This window comes from Condylura cristata, unplaced genomic scaffold (genome assembly GCF_000260355.1).
Source record: "Condylura cristata isolate star-nosed mole 26May11 unplaced genomic scaffold, ConCri1.0 scaffold00033, whole genome shotgun sequence".
Classification (NCBI taxonomy): domain Eukaryota; kingdom Metazoa; phylum Chordata; class Mammalia; order Eulipotyphla; family Talpidae; genus Condylura; species Condylura cristata.
The window spans coordinates 16,934,331-16,953,063 of record NW_004567134.1 but is presented as its reverse complement, the minus strand read 5'-3'; the positions used below and the strand labels follow the sequence as shown (position 1 = coordinate 16,953,063).

Sequence of the window (18,733 nt, the reverse complement as noted above, 5' to 3'; positions counted from 1 at the left end):
AGGCGGACCCGCACCTAGCGGACCCGCACCTAGGCGGACCCGCACCTAGCGTACCCGCACCTAGCGTACCCGCACCTAGGCGGACCCGCACCTAGGCGGACCCGCAAGTGTGTCTCAGGCCTGCAGAGCCCGGCGTGGTGGGGAACTAGGGCGGCTCATCTGAAACGGGCAGCCCAAGGCAGATGGGAGCCGACGCCTCGCCAGTCAAGGAGAGGGCACGCCCCGCTGCGCCCAGCGCCTCCTTCCGGAAGACGCACGTTTAAAGAGAAACGCAGGCCGCCAGGGTCTTCTGCTACGGAAATAATTCTCGCGAAGGTCCGCTTGCATTTATTTCAAAGTGCAACAAACTAAGCAAGCTAAAAACTTAAATTTCTCCTCATCAACAAACGTACCCAATGGGAGGAAGTCTCGGCAAGACCGCAAAGGGCCTGGGCCTCTGGGCACCCAGCGGGGGCCGGGGGCCAGTCCAGGGCCCTCGCTCCACTGGGTGGGGCGGAGCCGGCGCCGGCTGCGGTTTGCTGAGAGTCCACGGAAGGCCAGGTTTGCCGGGAGGCAGGACAGTGACCCTGCCCTTGGTGCCCACACTGTGAGCTAACGAAGCATCACTCCTCCCGTGACAGCTCGCCTGAGTGTCCACAGGGCCAGCCTGTCCTCGCACCTGCGTTCACCGAGTCACCCACAGAAAGCGAAGTGACACCATTTTATCTTCCATCACAAGCGTAACACACTAGCCCTGCCTCTGCACAGGACCTTCAGAAAAGCCCCTCCAAGCCGTCAAACACCAAACACACACGCAGTCACCCCATTCCTCCCCACCCTTGGGATACCATTAATTCCTTCAGTTTCCTTGCCCCCTCTTTTCTAACCTCTCTGAATTGTCCTCTGCTCCCTCCCACTCAGAGGGGTCCCCTATGCAGGCCGAGAACAAGTTCATCACTGGCCTCCCGATCGCTTAGGCTCCCGATTTGCTCAGTCTATCATCTGCCCTCTCCTTGGAGACAGCAGAAAGAAAAGAGGCTGAAGGCTGAAATACCTACTTTATAAAACAAAGTCCTCCTGATCTTGAAGCCCACTCCTTCCCCGACTCGCTCTCGTCTCACTTCTTCCACGCATCACCAGACTCATTAGCGTTCAGCTTCTGCTTCCTCGCCATCTTCACCAAGCACCTATTCCTGAGCCGTCCACCATTTGACTGTGACTACAAGTTCACACCTGAACAACTCATCCCTGTAACAGTGGCCAGGCGTAACAAATGACTCTGACTCTGATGTATAAAGGACAGAGACAGCATAAACGTTAGGGTGCAAACTCTGGCTGACAACCTATCAGCTGTGGCCCTGGTCTGAGGCGGGTGGCGAGCTGGGAATAGACTTCACATTTCATTCATGCTCCAAGGCGCCATTTTAGGTCACTATATACGTGCCTGTCTACCAGGAACAAGCTTGATTTAAAATGTTAAAACTTCAAAGCATTCTAAGAATCAAAGAAAGATTTTATGTTTTCTATTTAGAGTCTAAGCTTGCTTTCTTTGGCCAAGCAGCTTTGTAGTAGTTGAATTCCAAGTCACTAATTTATTCAAATTTTACCAGTGGCTCGAATATTCCAGAGTTATTTATGTCTGACGAGTGGGAATTGCCGAAACAAGGACAGGGAAAGGAAGCATAGGAAAACCGAGTCGAAAGAAAAGCCAAGTGGCTCCTGGCGAGGGGCCAGCAGGAATGGACACCGCCCCACGACCAGGCGCTGTGCCACGCACCAGTCATGCTCGGGCACTCACCTTCGGAGGCTCTCCTTCTTCTCCTCACGTGATAAACAGCTGTCTAGATGCTTATTGATGTGGTTTTCTGGAATACTAACTCCACAAACAGGACAATCCACTGTCATTTTCAAAAAGAGAAAAAGACTTAATTTGAAGAAAAGGCAGTAATGATGCATCATGTTAGCAATGAAGATACACGGCAGAAGCCCAGCCTTGCCCCTCGAAAGGCAGGCGGGAGGAGGATGAAACCACGCTGTGGCTCGTCACACCACTGGAAGCCTGCACCCGAAGGAAGGCTGCAGAGAGTCTGGAAAGCCATCTCCCAGAAAGTGCTTTGGCTCAGTCTTTTCTATCAAGATGTGACCAAACGAGTAAACTAATTTTTATGTCCCCACGTCCTAAGAGTCGCCCACACTGAACAGCGCGGGCCAAACACCTCCTGCCGTCTGACAAGGTCCGAGTATTAGGGTGGCCCCTGAAAAGTCAGGGGCCCCGAAGCGGGCTCCTGCTGGATCTCTGCTTTGTTCTGGCCACTCCTGTAATTGTAACCATTTAGCCCTGGATGCATTTGATGAAGTCAAAACTGATTTTATATTTGGCTGTTTTAATAAAAGCAATTGCTATTACTGTAAAGTTAACATAGCAAGACAAGACAGTGCTAATGACATGTTATAAAAACAGCCAGAGCCTTTTTTCCTGCCGGAACCAATAATTCAAATTCCATCATTCCACTATCTTCCAGACATGCACACTAAATTAAGCTCGGGAGAAAACAAAAAAAAACTTTGGGAAGCAGAAAGCTTAAGCCTCTGTTGTCCAGCCTTCAACGAGAAACTTTACTCTCTTTTAGTAATAGAACTGAGTAAAGTGAACTTTTTCATTCCTTACCCTGGCCTTGCTTTGATCTTTTTAGGATACTTTAATGAGAAAGAGAACTAGAAATAAAAAAAGCTTTCTTTTTTTTCCTTTTTGCGTTGCTAATTTTCCACTATAATACAACAGAAATGTTAGCTTGTAACTATATGAATTCACAAGCCTGCTTTATTGTTAATAAACTGCTGGTCCAGCTGTAAAAGAAAATAATCATAATAAGAACATTTTGCTCGTTAGCTGTGTCATTCCAAAAAATGATAAATGATACAATCTTGGCTAAAGGTCAAAGACCTCAAACTGTTCTTGGGCAAAATGCACTAGTTGTTATTATTTTTTTGCTCAATGCACATGCTGATGTGATCCCACCGTTTGCTAACATACAATAAAGACCCAATGCTGTCCCCTCCTACAGGACCCGTAAGCCCGACTGCCAGCTGAGCCCCACCAGTCGCAAGTGAAACATGCCAGGCGGGGGGGGTTCAGGGTGCCAGATGAAAGTGTTTATCCGCTGGGGCCAACGCCCGTGCAGTTTACCAGTGAACCGGCGGCCCCGCACTAACTTAACTCCACTGCGGTGAAGCGTGCCGCGGGCGACGCCGCGCGCCTGGCTCGAGGCCCTCTGAAGGTGACTGGTCGAAAAGAACAAGACAAAAGGCTAAGCCGAGGTACTTACCAGAAGCCGAGCAAACTGTGCTAAAATACCATGAAGCGGAGTTAGATGCCAACACCAAAGTACTCAAAGCAAGTTTAAGGTCTGGATATTCTAGAAAGGTATGAGCCTGAGGCGAGAGGGCCCTGCCACTGGAGGCAGACACGGGGCTGTGCTGGGTCACCCAGCTGTTTCCAAGTGGGATCAGACCTGCAAGGGGCAGGCGCCCGCCTGCTCGGGGGTGTTCGCGGACGGCGGGGGGCACTGCCTGGCTGGAACGCAAGGACTTTTGACAGGCAGAGGAGAGGAAAAACCGGGATGGGGATCAATTCATCAAGGGCTTCAAACATGACAGAAGAGCGGGGAAGTGTTTAAGTGCAGGCACACAAAACTGGTAGCCCGTAAGTTTTTTTTTTCAGGTTTAAAAAGAGAGTTTTTAAGATTAACCTGGATCTGACATGGAGAAAACCAACAGCTCTAAAACAGAAAGCTCCCACTACAGACTGGGCGCGCTAAAACTGCTCGCCCTGCAGCACACCGCCTGCACACCTCTCTGGGCGGCCGCAGGGCTCCGGGGAAGCTCCCAGACTGCCGCTGGCCCGCTCCTTCCCTCATCGGCTGCCTCTCAACCCTCCAGTCGCGTGGGGGGAGGAGACCCGCACGCAGGCCGTGCACGCTGAGGGCATCTCCTACCTCGGGCAACCGGCTTCATGGCCGACGTGGAGGGGGCCTCGGGGGCAGCGGCCTGCTTCAAGCCAGGCGACCCCGTGGTGTCGGCAGACGCGCTCGTCTCTTTCTGAGGGCGGAACTTGCTTTCGTTCTCTTTACTCAGCAACGCTGATGTGGAGCCAGCAGGTTCTCTGATCAAGAAGTTCTCCATGAAGCTGCTCCCCTGCTTCGAAGAGGGTCTGCGGGCCGCCGGCGCCTGCGCTCTGGCAGCGGGGCCACCTGAGGAGGCGGCGGCAGGGGGAGACACGGGCGGCGACTCGAAGGCCAGCTGCAGCAGATGGCTCCTGGAAGCAGGACACCAGGGCGGTCAAGGAGCCGAGCTGCAGAGCGAGCCACTGGCGCCGGCCGCCCTGCTCGTGAGCACCTGCTCCTGTGGCGTGCAGAAGCTGGCGCACACGACAACCGGACCGCAAGCTTCCTCCAGGCTAAGGCAACGCAGTAGCCCTGACTGAAGAGCAGTGCTCCGACCGGCAAGAAGACAGCCGGACGTCCGCCGCGGAGAACAGCGGCGCAGAATCTGGGCGGGCGCAAGGCAGCGGAAGGCACGGCCTCTGGCCTCCGAGGCCGCAGCCCGAGGGGCAGGGACGCGCGGCCCTCCATGTCTCCCAGGTCTTCCCTCGATCTGGGCATCGAACCGAAGCCGAAACCAGGGCCAGGATGCTCCCCGCAAGGAGGGGGGTCAGAGATCAGCGGGGGGCCCTGGGGGTAGGACAGGGCCGGAGGGCTGGCTGAGCCGGGCAGTCACGGAAAGGGAACCTGGGAAGGCTGTGTACAACGCCTGTCAACAGATCACCTCCGGGGGCGAGAACAAGATGGAAATCAGGCAGCAGGGTGTGGCGGAAGCTGGACCGCATCGGAGCCGAAGCCCAGAGAGCCTGCTGACGAGCCTGGGCGTGAGGAGGACCCCCACGGTCACACCTCAGGAAGAAGGACCACGCTGGAGTATGAACAAAACTGAATAGACCAAACCTAAGAAGACAGTCAAGCAAAGTGCTGATGATTTCACGACCTGTAGAATAAGCCAACATTGTTGCAATGGAAGAGGGTTCACGGACCCAGCAATGTTTTGTTCATGACGCTCGCACACCGTAAATCACCACATAGTAAGCAAAGAGGCAGCTGCTCGTCAAGACACAAAGCCAGCCAATGGACACAGACCCGGGCCGAGGGCGGCCCAGAAAATGGGGCCTCGGGGCAGCTGTCCTAGGGATGCTGAAGAAAGAAGGAGAAAACACAAATGAACAGTGAAGCGTAACATGGAATTAAGATGCGTCCCCCAGAGGGTAGAGCAGCAGCAAAGCTCAGCCAGGACAGTCCAGCTGCTGCCCGCTGAGAGGCCAAGAGTCTCCCCGCACGCACATGCTCGCCACCCCCGGCCGGCTGCACAGGGCACCGGGTCAGCCCCTGCTGCAGGCACTGCTCGACCACCCACCCAGCCGAGGGAGCCGTACCCAGATGGCAGCAAGGGCCCCCCCCCGGGGGGGGGCAGGTAAAGAGATGGCAAAATCCCCCAGACAAGAGACGCGCTCTGAGCAAACATGACCAAGGCCTGCTCAGAGCCCCGCGCCAGCTCACAGCAGGACGGGAACCAACAGAAAAAAAGCGGAACTCTGTTCCCATGAAAATATTCTTCCCAAATGAAAGCAAAGCAAAGACCCCCTCTGGCACACAGAAGCTGCGAGGACTCCTTACCAGCGGGCCAGGGGCCACGGAACATTCTTCAGCACGGTGGGCCCACACAGAAGCACAGAAATGCAGCAAAAATCCCCACTTCAGAAAAAGCGAGTGAACGGGTCAATGCACGGCCCTGGCGGCGCACTCCACCCCGACATCACCAGCGGTGGCTCGTGGGAGCCATAACGCACTGGAAAGCAAACGGTCTCTCACACCACGGAAAGGAAGGGGGCGAAATAGTGGGGTGCCAAAAACCCAAAAAGGGCAGGGACAGTAATATTTCTATTAAAAAAAGAACAAACGGACAAAGAGAAAAGGGATAAAGTCACATGACAGTGATGGATAATGCACAAAAGTTCATTCAAATGCAATGAAAACCTGCAGCCTGAAAATCCGAAGGCAAGGCAGGGCACTCGCCGGCCACGCTGAGGACCTGTGGTCAGTCCCCGAGGCAGGGACACACACGGACTGTCGCAGGCGCCAGCACAGGAAAGGGACCCTCGCCACAGCTGGACGACCCACTGAAGGGGAGGGGTGTTTGCAAACATATACCCACGGAGGAATTAACATCAAAGTCTGTGAGCCACAACTCGCACCACTCAACAAGGAAGCAGCCAACAGCGTGATCAAAGCCTGGGCCGAGGGGCCAGACAGACCTTTCCCCAAAGAAGACAAACATGTGGCCACCAGACGCAGGAAAAATGTTCCTCGCTTACGTCAGGGAAGTGCAATGGCAGTTCACCGCACCCCAGTCCTCAGGAAGACCAAAAGCAACGCGCGCTGGCAAGGTGTGGAGCAAAGCAAGGCCGTACTCTCTGCGCAGGAATGAAAGCAGGTGCCACAGAGAGGTCTTTCTGAAAACTGAAAATAGAAGGCTGCTTGCACAGCAGAATATTTATCTGAAAGGCACCAAAACACGCCATTAGAAAGACGCCCATAATTTCACTAGCACGTTACTCACAACAGCCAAGATGTGGAAAGCAGGTAAGTGGCCATCAAAGACGGACAGAGGACTGAGAAAGGTGAAGTTCTGTCATCTGCAGCAACTAGGTGGCCTTGAACTACGTGTGGGGAAGTAAGTCTGGCGAAGGGCGCGCCGCAGGACGCACTTCCATGTGAAAGGAAGAGAAACACAGCCAACGAAACCCCCGAGATTCGGGTAACAGAACAGTGGCCCCCAGCAGGAGGGGCGGAGGCAGGAGCACAGGGGTGCGGGGACCCTGCGTGGCGGTGAATGGGAGCCACAGGGCAGCTGCTGCGACAGGGGCGGAGACTCGGCCGCACACGGAAACTGGCTCGGTGACAACCACCACAACCTCAGTTAACAACTAAAAAAGTAAGTCAATGTAATGGACACGCCCTGCAATGAAGAGGGACCCCCATCCTGGTTAAAACTCAAAATGCAACTGCACGCTGTTTCTGAACGATGGCGCTTACCGGTGTCTTAACCTCTGGGGCTGGCTCGTTATTGAGTGACAGGAGTCCACGCGGTCAGAGATACACGCGGTCACTTCAGCCCCTGGGAATCTGCGGAGACTTACTCTGTGGGCCCAAACATGGTCTCCGGGGCAACCTGGCTCCTCAGACAGCGTGTGCACTCAGCAAGTGCCAGCTCAATGCGTTTCATTAGGAAATCACATCGATTTGAATATTCTCCTCTAGCCCTCTGGCTTCTTGCTCTTTCTCCCCCACCACCATCCCTATTCGCCCTTTCTCCCTGCCCCTCCCCCTTAAAAAGCTTCCATTTGTTTATTAGTGTCCATTAGTTTTCCTAAGTATTTATTTCACTTTGTGCCATTCTGACTAGTCTTCAACACAAAATTTGACTTCATTCACTTTGCTGTAAATAGAAAAATTTTCTATGTGAATGACAAAAAAAAAAAAATCCCCTTAAAATAAGCACCATTTGGGCCCTCCCTGGTGGCGCAGCGGGTTAAAGCACAGCACTGAGAATCTGAAGCCACTTCCGCATGAGTTCGATTCCCGCCTGCCGCCTGCCCCGAAGGAGACCACATGGCGAGCCAGACCTCTCCTGGCCCGCCCGCTGCTTCCCTTAGCAGTGTACTTCGTAGATCTGCCTATTCTGCTCCTCATTCTGTCTCTGGTGAAGCCTCTCACCGCCCCTGAGCCTCTGGCCTGTACCCCAGTTCTGTATGCACAAATAAATAAAAAAAAAAAAAATAAGCACCATTTGAAATACCATCAAAAATATTAAATTTATAGGAATCAGTTGAACAAAACTGTGCAAAATTTGTATCTTGAAAGCTATAAACATGGCTGAGGGAAGTGCACTGAGCCGGACATAAGTCTGTGTGCTGGGTCCAGAGGACGAAGGCCAAGTCGGCTCCCCACGCTGACTGGTGGCTGCCCGTAGCCCAAGCAAACGCAAGCAGCTCTTGGCGGGTAGAAAGGACACACTCGTTCTAACAGTCACCAGAAAGTCAGAGGCTCAGAGGCCGGCAGCCTGGAAGGAAACTGAGGTGAACGGGCTTACACTGCGGGTTTCACGGATGCACTGTACACAGCAACAGGGTGAGACGTTAGGAGTATCTGTTTCGAGGGCTGCGCAGCACAACGAGCCCAGGATCGGACCCAGACCGCAGTCACCCGATTTACAACAGAGGGGCCAGTGGAGTGAGTCTCCACTGTATGTGGTGCCAAGCAACTATCCACCTGTGAGAAAAGAAGGCCAGCCCTTAGCTCCCTTGTACATAAAAACTAACCTGAACAGGTTCACAGACTGAAACGGAAATGCTGGATCTATAAAGTTCTGGAGGAAAGCATAAACAAATCTTCACTAGCCTCATGAGGAAGCTCGATTTCTCAGGTGTAATAAAAAAGTAGTAATCATTTTGAAAGAGAGAAACTGCACTTCAAAATTGCAAGTCTCTTCCTCAAAGGCACCCGTCAGAAAATGAAAAGGCAAACCACAAGGGAGAAAAAAATATAATACAAATACGTGACCCAAACCCATCAAAAACTACAAATCATTAAGCAGAAGACAAGCAGTATGAATAGCATTGTTTCTTAAAATTGTTAGGCGCTTGGAAGATCAGAGTCAACAGGCAGGTGAGCGGCCGAGCCCTCACCCAGGAGGGAAGCCAGGTCAGCAGCGGGCACTCGCCAGGCCAAGCCAGCTGGGATCTCGAGGTATGGGGCAGCCGGTGGGACCTGCCGGCCATTTCTTACGAAGTTCCGCAATGTCAACCCCACACGCCAGCAGTTCTAACCCTGCAGACATCCAAGAGAAATGAAGACAGATGCCTACGTGGGGAGGCTGGTACCCAAACGCTCACAGCAGCTCCCACCACATGAGCCACCGCCGGGAGCAGCCCAGACTCACCAAGAGGCGAGCAGGTAAGCAAGTGGCGGTCACACAATGGAAGAGCAAGCCCTGACACATGCACCAGAGACACAGCAGAAACGGTGCCCAGGCAGAGAGGAGTGCCAGTCGCACGGCCCCCGGCACGCCGGCCGCAAGGGTGGGCCCGAAGCTGGTGGTGCTCGCGGGCAGCACGGTGAGGGAACTCCGCTGGCCCTGAGGCTAACTGCAAAGTGGATGCATTCATCCAGTTGTGATGCTTACCATTCAAGCTTACTATATATTACACTGTACGTGCAATTTACTAATTTAAAAAACTAAACTAAACTAAGAATAGTGAAAGTAAAAACCTTAACAATGATTTTCAAAAATTTTCCAGACACATTTGGCAGAAAGGTTAAAGTAGAAAGAATAAACATCAAGTGCTGGTGAGGACATAGAGCTTCCAGAATGCTCCTCCACTGGGCTGGTAGGAGCATAGCAAGGCTGAAGACTTTGGGATAACAACCAACAAATGAACGCCTACTCTATGCCTGCAATTACGCCTCCACGCTTTTAAGCCGGAAGAAATCTATGCCCGAAACATGGACAAGAATGTTGACAGCAGAGTATTCACAACAGGCAAAACCTGGAAATAAGCCAGATGTTCATCATAAGGAAATGGGGGAATTATCCATATATTGCCACCTGGAATTGAATGGATCATAGAAAAATACCAAATGTTTACCCCAAAGATAGACTATTTGGCTAAATTTCCCTTTCTCTATTCTAAAGTCAACAACAACAAAACAAAGCACACTTTGACACTCATCCCCCGAGGAGTCAGCTACCTGGCTGAGCAGAAGATGGGGCCACAAACAAAGGCAGTGGTCATTTTACTCTGTCTCAGACGAAATCCACAAAAACCCTACTGACCACAACTATCTTGCTTAATATAGTATTTGTCAGTCATAATCTGAACACTGACCCTTCTGAATATGTCCTGAAGCAAACACGCATGCATATCTAATATTATTATACTTTTAATACTTCAAGTATTAAGTTAAATATTTAACAGTGAATACCCAGAAATGAGGGTGACAGACTGTCCATCAGCTAAGAGAATTAACTAATACAATTATTTAAAATACTCAGATTCTAACACTTAGAATAAGCAAGAAAGAGTATAATTTTGGGGGAAGAAAAATTTAGACCTTGATGTAGCCATGACATTCAAACGAATCAGTTTCATTACTTGTTTGAAATCTGGTTTAAGATTAATGAGGGAAATTTAATGTTATGACTAAAATGTAATGCATTCGTATTGTCTGTCGCCTTCATTTCCTCCCTCTTTCCCATCCGTCAGGGGATGGTATACAAATGTAAAGGCTGTCAATGATGCTGTACACGCTCATTTGCTAAAACACTGACAAAATGCAGACTGATCGCTGCTTCCCTACTTGAGTCCAAAACACAATTCCACTCAAGCAAATATATTCTAATTAAATTTAGTTCAACCCAAGTGTTTCTTAAGAACATCAACTTAAATAACATTGTGTCAAGAAAGAAACTCTTACTCTTTGAAAATAAAAGGCAAAACTTGGAAGAAAATGTAACCTCTCACAACATGGGGAATTTTTTCCAATACCCTTTTATTATTCCATTTAGAACATTAAATTTTTAAAAATCATAATATCATAAAATGGCCATGACGGATGGGAAAGAGGGAGGAAATGAAAGCGACAGACAACACGAATGCATTACATTTTAGTCATAACATTAAATTTCCCTCATTAATCTTAAACCAGATTTCAAACAAGTAATGAAACTGATTCGTTTGAATTTCATGGCTACTAATTTTGTTAATGATCTATCTCATTTTAGCTATGACAAATGCCCAAAATGTTCACCAAAAAGCAACTCCAGTTTGAAGAAAGGTAAACAGTGAGAAACAATGAAACCCTTCTTAATCCGCAGGCTGCCTCCCGCGGCCCGCCAGCCCACTGCCAGCCCACTGCCAGCCCACTGCCAGCCCACTGCCAGCCCACTGCGCAGCAAATGGCCCTTCCTCCCTGAGGGAAGAAAGCGGCAGAGAGCCGCCCTCCCCAAAGCCTCCCTTCAGGGACCGACGCGTCTGTAACCCAGACGCTGGCCACTTCGAGGACCACAGCCTTTCAGGATGTTCCTTTTTCCTAAGGAGGTTGTTATGCTTTTAGTTACTAGCTGAAGAAAAAAATAAGCCTTCAGATACAATTTTACTGCCTCGGAGAAAATCAAGCTGACTATAACTTTCTTTCTAAAGACATTCTATAGGCCGCAAAATCCAACTGCTGCATCCCAGCAGAGTGGGAACTTCAATTATGAGAACCAGAGACTCAGAATTCCTTAAAAGGAGGACTCAACAGTCCATGTCTAGAAAGTCCTACTAGGTGATTTCAGAGTGCCAAGTCTGACTGTCTCTAGCGTGTCAACCACGAATGTCTCTTGACATTCGTGAAGTTCTGGAATGGTCTCCAAGGTGCCCCAACAAGCCTGAAGACAGCCGCCTGCCTGCGTGGGCAGCCAACAATCCACAGAGCAAAGTGCATTGTTCCAGAAAAAATTCCTGCTTGACTTGGAGAATGAAGACTTAAAATAATTCAAGATACTATTTGGCAAAATATGTCCTTTTATATGCCCTGGCGTGACCAACTCACCTTCACCATCATGAATTTACCGAGCCACGCTTCCAAACTTCACAGGCAACAACTGCGTACCTCACACAGCCCGCCACGCACAGGCGCGGAATAAGCCAGGCGAGAATTAATGGATTAACAGAGAAGAGACACAGGCCTCTGGATGTGCCGGCGTGCACGAGTCAGCGCGCGCACAGACACACACTGCATGCCCCGAGGTCTAGAGACGACGACGCCCCGTAACCACGACACAGCCAGCCCCTGATCCTGACTTCTGAGCTCCGGATGCCATTCTGCAGTGAAAGGAGCAGGGAAATGGCTGCCTGGAGGGAGGGCTGAGGCGGGGAAAATAAAAGAGGAAGCTGGAATGATCTTTGTTGTGCCCAAAAGGAAGCAAATGCTCAAATCTGCACTTGTAACTCTTCTATCTCACGGCAGAAGTTGTGTTGACGAGTGGCAGAAACCCCCTTGCCAGGAGACTGTCCGTGGACAAGTCACGACTGCCACTCCCCTGCTCGCCCCAGCCTGGTACTCCTTCATCTCCAAAAGCACATCCAGGGCGGGGCGGGGGCAAACAGAGAAGCAAGTAGCCAGGGGTTAGTCACACAATTAAATCATACCGTGCAAAATTCAAGCTTTTTACCAGTTCATCTAACACGCGGTTATTTTTCAGGTCCGGCTCTGTGACCGTCTAGAAAAGAAAAACAACAGATGGAAAAAGGTCAGAAATAATAATTAACTTGTCATACTCTTGTTTTTGAAAATGTGTGCAACTGTCCTCCAGAGACTCCCCATCCCGCTAAGACTTCCAGGAAAGCCTCAAAATAAAATGCGCTTATCTCAAACGAACATGGAATTTTAAATCTGCTGACGGAAGTCTGATCAAAGCTCTCAAAGCATGAGATAAAAATCACAGTCCCCACTGACTCGGAGAAAACCTAATATGAGCAAGAATCTTTCTTCAAGGTGCCAGCACTCAGCTTTCCCCCAAATTTCTCCTGAAAAGCAGAAATGAGCCGCTCCGCTGAGCGACACTACCTGGAGGGGCTTCAAGTGCCAGAGAGAATTTAAACAAGCTGAGCAGGGCGCCCGCTTCTCCCTCTCTGTGGGAGGAAGGCTGTGGGAAGCGCCACCCTGGCCCCGGGGCCTAGCCGGCCTCAGCCACAGTGCAGGCGCTTCCCTGCAGCCCCAGGGCTGCAGCTTTCTGAGTTTGCTGTGGCTGGACCAGTGAAGGAGGCGAACTGCTGCAGGAATCACGGTTCCACGAAAGATCCTGAGATGAGGAAAGCTGGTCTTTCAGAGTGCAAAGTGAGCTTGAAACAGAATTTCTCTGGCTGACTTCCATGAAAGTCACGACCTGTGCGCCTGAACAGAATCATTGGGGCTAAGAGTGTGTCTCCTGACAGATAAACAAATACAGAGAGAAAACAAGATCATAGAGACCACGTCGGTCTTCAGGCGCACAGAGGAAATGGCACACCCGGCAGGCATTCAGCGCGACCCGCCAGCTCCCTCCCTGGCACCACTTGGTGCTGGCAGTACTGGGCAAGCCATAAGGAGCGCAACCTGGAGCAGCTTATTTCTCACAGTAATTCAAAGTTCCATGACACCACGCGCCTCAGAAGAGCCCAACCAAAACCCAAACTCTTCCACTGGACTAGCGCCCTTTTTTGTTTTTTTAAAGATTTACTAACTTCTTCATGCTTAAGGGGAGTTGAGAGGATTCACCAAGACAGAGCGGGGCGCAGAACAGGCAGGCGGACTGAACTCCACTGCTGAGGGGGCGGGGGAGCCACGAGGGGCCTGCTGCTCCCCGGGGTCCCTCCCTGGCGCAGGGGCTGCGCTTCACCCGCTGCGCCCCGGGGCCCTGGCCTCCGTCCCCTCCGCTAGCCCTACTGCCTCTCCTCGCCCGTCAGTGCTGCTTCTGCATACTCTCCCTTCTCCCCTACCATTCATTTCGCCTCTTCACTACTTGAAGTGCTTGAGGAACACAGTAACAAATCTCTGAGTTTTTCTTGAAGGTGTGGGCTGGGAAAGGGGTACAGGGACAGCCAGGCTGGGCCACCAACCTTCCCTTTCTGCAAAAACACTGGCAGCGGGCACTGGCCACCAGCGGGTCCTTCCATGGAGTCCAGGCAAGAAATGATAAAAAAACAAGAACCTGGAAAACGTCGGTCATGAGATCTAACAGTGCGACATCCTGGGCTTAAAATGAGTTTCTCCTCCTCAGACACATTTGGGTTCTCAGAAATCTAAGTGAAAATCTGAACAAAGCCCAGTTCTCCAGACCTACCTCTGACCGGTACTTTGGGAAACGCCCTCACACAGTCACGCATACACAGCTTCCCTGGGCTTCTCTGCACACGTCAGACAGAAACATTCGCACCAGTGATTTTAAAAAGGGAAGAAAAAACTCACCACACGACAAGTTGGACATTGTGTTTTGTAGGACAGAAATTTCCTTATACAGAGGGAGCAGTCTGCAAAAACACGAAGGTAACGACATCGTTAGTCCAGAAACATGCATAACACAATGCATGGTATCAAAACTACAATATTTGGCTTCGAACAAAGACTGACCCAAGTCCTGGCGCACGGTCTTGGCCTAAGGCACGGCACCGCTGCTCAGCCCCTTCGCGGGTGGGGAGGGGTCTGAGCAGAGGGCATCCATCCCGGCCCCCAGCCCAGGGCAGCAGGGCTCCAGCGGCATCTCCCAGGGGCACATGCCGGGACCGTGTTGGTCAGCCCTGGGCAGGCGTGCGACCCAGCCTGGCCCCGCTGACGATCCAGCGGGCTAGGAAGGCGACAGTAAGGTTCAGACACAGACTCGGGGAGAGCGCCCAGCAGGGTGACCACAAGTCCAGTTCTTTGGGAAATAGAAATGAATGGGGGGGGGCTTTCAGCTTTGTCAAAAGGGAAATCACAGAAGTCCTCACTCCAGCTGAAAACAAGTGAAAAGCTCAACAGGTTGAAACGCCAAGAACTCTTCTCACGACGGGGCGACTACCAAGGGGTGGCGACAACGTGGAGGCGAGAGCCTCGCACGCCGTCGGTGGGAAGGTGGCTGGCACGGAGCAAACAGCTGGAAGTCAAAGCTAGCACAAAAATCAAAACTGCGACTACCCATGACCCCGCAATCCTCTCCTCAGCATTCCGAGAGGGCCACCAAGAGCGTTTCCAGGGGCGCCCTGTGCGCGTGACTGCGGCAGCCACTGCGGGGCAAGCCCAGAGCGGGCCGCAGGTGGGCGGACAGGAGCCGGGCGGGCTGCGGCGGGCAGGAAGGCGTCCTGTGGTGCTGCCCGTAGGCGCTCGAGAGCGGCGAGCGCGAAACAGCAGCCCACGACCAGCGGACGCAAACCGTCTGGCCTTCGCCAGCCCGGGAGGGAGGGAGGGTGGGGCCGGCTGGCGGAGCTGAGCTCACGCGGCCCAGCGGGCGCCTCAGGCCAACAGTCTCTGCGGGACCTGAGAATGCGCACTGTGTCGGTCACGTTTATGACCCCACCTCGCCTCCCCCCAAAAGGGCCCGAGTAGAAGCCTTCGACCACACCGCGTCACAGCAGGGACACAATCTGAGGCGGCAGCAGGAGGCACCTTGGCAGTGGCAGCCAGCCTCGCCGCAGGTAGCCCTAAGGGGCCAGACACCGGGCGGCCCACTGGCAGCGCACGCCCTCGTGGGCCTGGGCGGCAGGCTGGGAGCCGCTGGCGGGGCGTCGGGGAGGCAGGCCCGGGCGCTCCTGCGCACAGACACCGCACACTGTCTCCGTGGGCTGCGCTGGGCAGACCCCAGGCCTGTCTTTGTCTCGTGATGAATTAGCCTCGCCCCAAACATTTTATTTCTTTAATTTTTGACTTCTGTTGTGACACTCAAACCCGGTCCAGTAATACAAAGTATCTTCTTTCTAGCCTTAGTCTATAAGGTATTTGTTTTTAACTTTAAAAAAGAACATTGATTTTTTTTAAGATTTATTTATTTAGGCACATAAGGACTGGGGTTGAAACGGCCTCGCTGCTGTCCTGGTAATAAAAATTCTGAAATTCAACACTTGAGAGTTTCACAAATACAAAACTGTATTTGGTAACAAAAATAATTACTGCCATAAATGTGTAAGGGGCACAAAAACATCCAAAAAGGAGGTGGTAGAAGACACAGGAGCCTTGCAAAAAAGTTCTACATTCAAGAAGGAAGTGGAAAATCTACCTCCTGAGAACTCCAAGATAGAAGCAGTCAAGGTCAGAAATAAAACTATGGGCGGTCTCTGGTGCTAGATCAGTGCCAGGCAAAACCCACCTCCCACTCGCTGCAGAACACTGCATACTTACAGTTATGCGAGCACTGGGGGATCATCATGGCGATGTTGAAATATTCGAAGCAGATTCCACACCGCAGCAGGTCGTCCAGCGTCTGAAAGGCAGAGGCGAGCAGCTGAGGCTGGGGCTCGCCGCTCTGCGCGGCCTGTTCCTGCTAACGGATAACGCCGGACGCGCCTGTGCAAACGCTCACTCCAAAGCTAACTGCAGGGTCGCGCACAGGGAGGCCGCCGGGTCCTCACCCGCACGCCTCAGCCGCCCGCCCGCCCCAGCCGCTCGGCTCCTGCCCACTTCCCGATTGTTTCCGGTGCGGACCCCCCTCTCCTCCCTCTGTGGACCCCATTTCCAGCCTGTGGTCCCGGGGTGTGTGTGTGTGTGAAGGCCCCAGGACAGCCACCAGCGAGCATAATGCTGAGCACCACAGCCGCCCGCTCCACCCTCACTTCACAAACCCGGAACTCGGGTCAAGCAGACGCGCCTGCTGGCCTGACTCAGGCCAGGCGTCCACCCCCTGCCCCACGGCGGTCAGGCGTCTTTCTGTACAGCACACGTCAGGGCAGGCCACTCCCCGGACAGCCCGGTGGGCCCGCGGGAGAGAGCGGAGGGGAGGGGGACGGCGCCAGGATACAGCCCGTGGCAGAGGATGTGTTCCTGGCCTGCGTTTTTCAAGCCGCCTGAAACCAGGTGTGACCACGTGGTGGAGTACTGAGCGGACACGCAGCAAGTGCCCGCTGGGGCCTGGCCCAGAGAGACGGCCGAGGAAAGGAAGGAAGGCAATGAGCGGCGACCGTCTGAGCTGTGGCTTATCCTTGTTGAAAAGTGAGGGGGATAAGGAAATATTCTATTTTTATCTTGTATATAAATATATAAAAAAGTTCTGAAAAGATATGTCAGGAAATAATAATATTCAATAGCTGGTCACAGGGGTCAGGAAACAGTTAATGGAAGAGGGGGGAGACATTTACTATTTTTTAAGATTTACTTATGCATAAGAACTGAGGTACAGGCCAGAGGTGCAGGATTCACCAGAGGCAGAGTGGGGGGCAGGACAGGCCGACTGACGAAGCACACTGCTGAGGGAGCAGCGGGGAGAAGGAGAGGTCTGCGGCGCCCTGTGGGTCAGCTCCGGGGCGGGGACTGAACTCGCCCCAAAGCTGCGGCCAGCGTGCAGTGCTGTGTCCTTACCCCCTGTGCCACCGGGGACGGCCTGAGACATTTACTTCTTATCTCAGGACCTAGATTTCAAAAATACAAACTACAAAAAGACATGCCACCAGTAGTTCCAGATGACGGAATTAAGTAACCACTTACACCCAGCTTTCAAACAATAATTAATGCCGGGGAAACTGAAAAAGCCAGACAGCAAATCTGCAACGAAAACCCACCGGAGGGGCCCAGGACTGATCACCGTAAGTGTCCTCTGACGCCTAAGGCCTCGAAGCCCCGTTTACAGACGAAGTTTACGGCGCTCAAAATGGCTGCATCCAACCCAGAGAGGTCAAAGCAAAGTGAGCCCAGGCTGCAAATACACGCACACAGCAGAGAAACTGGAGGGAAATGAGCCAGAACCGTTTTCTCTGGATGGTAGGCTGCAACGTGCACATCTTCTTTTACCTCACTAAAATTTTAGTATCTTTAACTACATACACATACTACGTTTATAATCTGTAAAAGCAGAAGCTTGTTATACAAAAACCAGGAAATCAGCAAAGTGCCAAAACCCTGGCTACTCTGGATGCCGAGCTGCCATCACAGAGAGCCGCGGGCCTCTGCTGGTGGGGAGCGGGGCGACGGGACCAACATCCTGGTCTGGAGGGCCCAAGTGGATGCCCCAGATTTACATCTTTAAATTAGCGGAGAACACGGCGGGGTGAAAGGATGAGCAAACAGAGCAGAGGTCCTTCAGGACTCCGGGTCACGGCCCCTCTGGGAAGACGGGTGAAAGCTAAGGACTTCCTTCTCAGAAACATGCAAACCAGGAAAACATCTTCCGAGCCACTGCACATGCCACGCCCACCGGACCCCACGAACTGTGACGGAGTCGAGGCTCTAGCGGCCTGAAGGTGTCACACAGCACTCTGCCCTGGGAGCCCCAGGACAGCGGGGATCCAGAGGGGATGCGGCGGGGGAGCCGGCTCTCCGGTGTGAAGCACAAGCCCCTGACACAACAGCCCGCACCTCCTGGCGATGGGGTGCCGAGCCGGAACCGCCTCTAAAGAAGGCAGAACTGGGGAGGTGTGGGGTGTGGAAAAGCACCCCCCTAAGGCGGGCCGCCCTGGAAAGGCCACAGCCGCCCACTCCGTTATGCCAAGCAGTCCCACAGAGAGGGCCGGGACTCTGACATGTCAGTGGGGTCCCTGGGCCAGGCCCCTGCATGGCATGGACCCGCCTGACCGCGCCCCCGCGAGCCCTGTCGCTCTGCCCCCAGTCTACTGTGACACAGAAATGAAGTTCGCGCTCGGAGACACTGAGCCCGTGACTCAGAATCGCAGTAGCTGGGAGGAGGCCAGCTGCATCCGGGCCACTGCCCTGGGTGCCAGGCCGGTCACCTTCAAAACCCAGTCTTCCCGGGCCTCCCACTGCCCCACCTTTCCTCCAGGGGCACCTCAAGTCCCAGGCACTGCGGGGGAGGCCGCAGGAAGCACAGACAGCCCCAAACTGGCGGCAGCGCGGAGCAGACGGCAGAGCGCCCCGCCAGTCTCAGGCAGAGACTCCCCCGAGGCCGAGCCGCCAGGCTGGGAGGCCACAGCCGGGGGCGCTCGGGT

At 52.9% G+C, this 18,733-nt stretch overlaps 1 protein-coding gene across 1 annotated transcript in view; it reads right to left on the bottom strand.

Moving 5' to 3' along the window:
* The window catches only part of RAD18 (RAD18 E3 ubiquitin protein ligase), a 66,705-nt gene that overhangs the window by 45,174 nt on the left and 2,798 nt on the right, over window positions 1–18,733 (bottom strand). The window contains exons 2-6 of the mRNA XM_012732091.1: window positions 15,981–16,062; window positions 14,079–14,140; window positions 12,281–12,351; window positions 3,975–4,294; window positions 1,778–1,877 (exon numbers count right to left, since the gene is read on the bottom strand). Of these exons, the coding sequence (XP_012587545.1) occupies window positions 1,778–1,877; window positions 3,975–4,294; window positions 12,281–12,351; window positions 14,079–14,140; window positions 15,981–16,062 (635 nt within the window). The remainder of the gene's footprint in view (window positions 1–1,777; window positions 1,878–3,974; window positions 4,295–12,280; window positions 12,352–14,078; window positions 14,141–15,980; window positions 16,063–18,733) is intronic.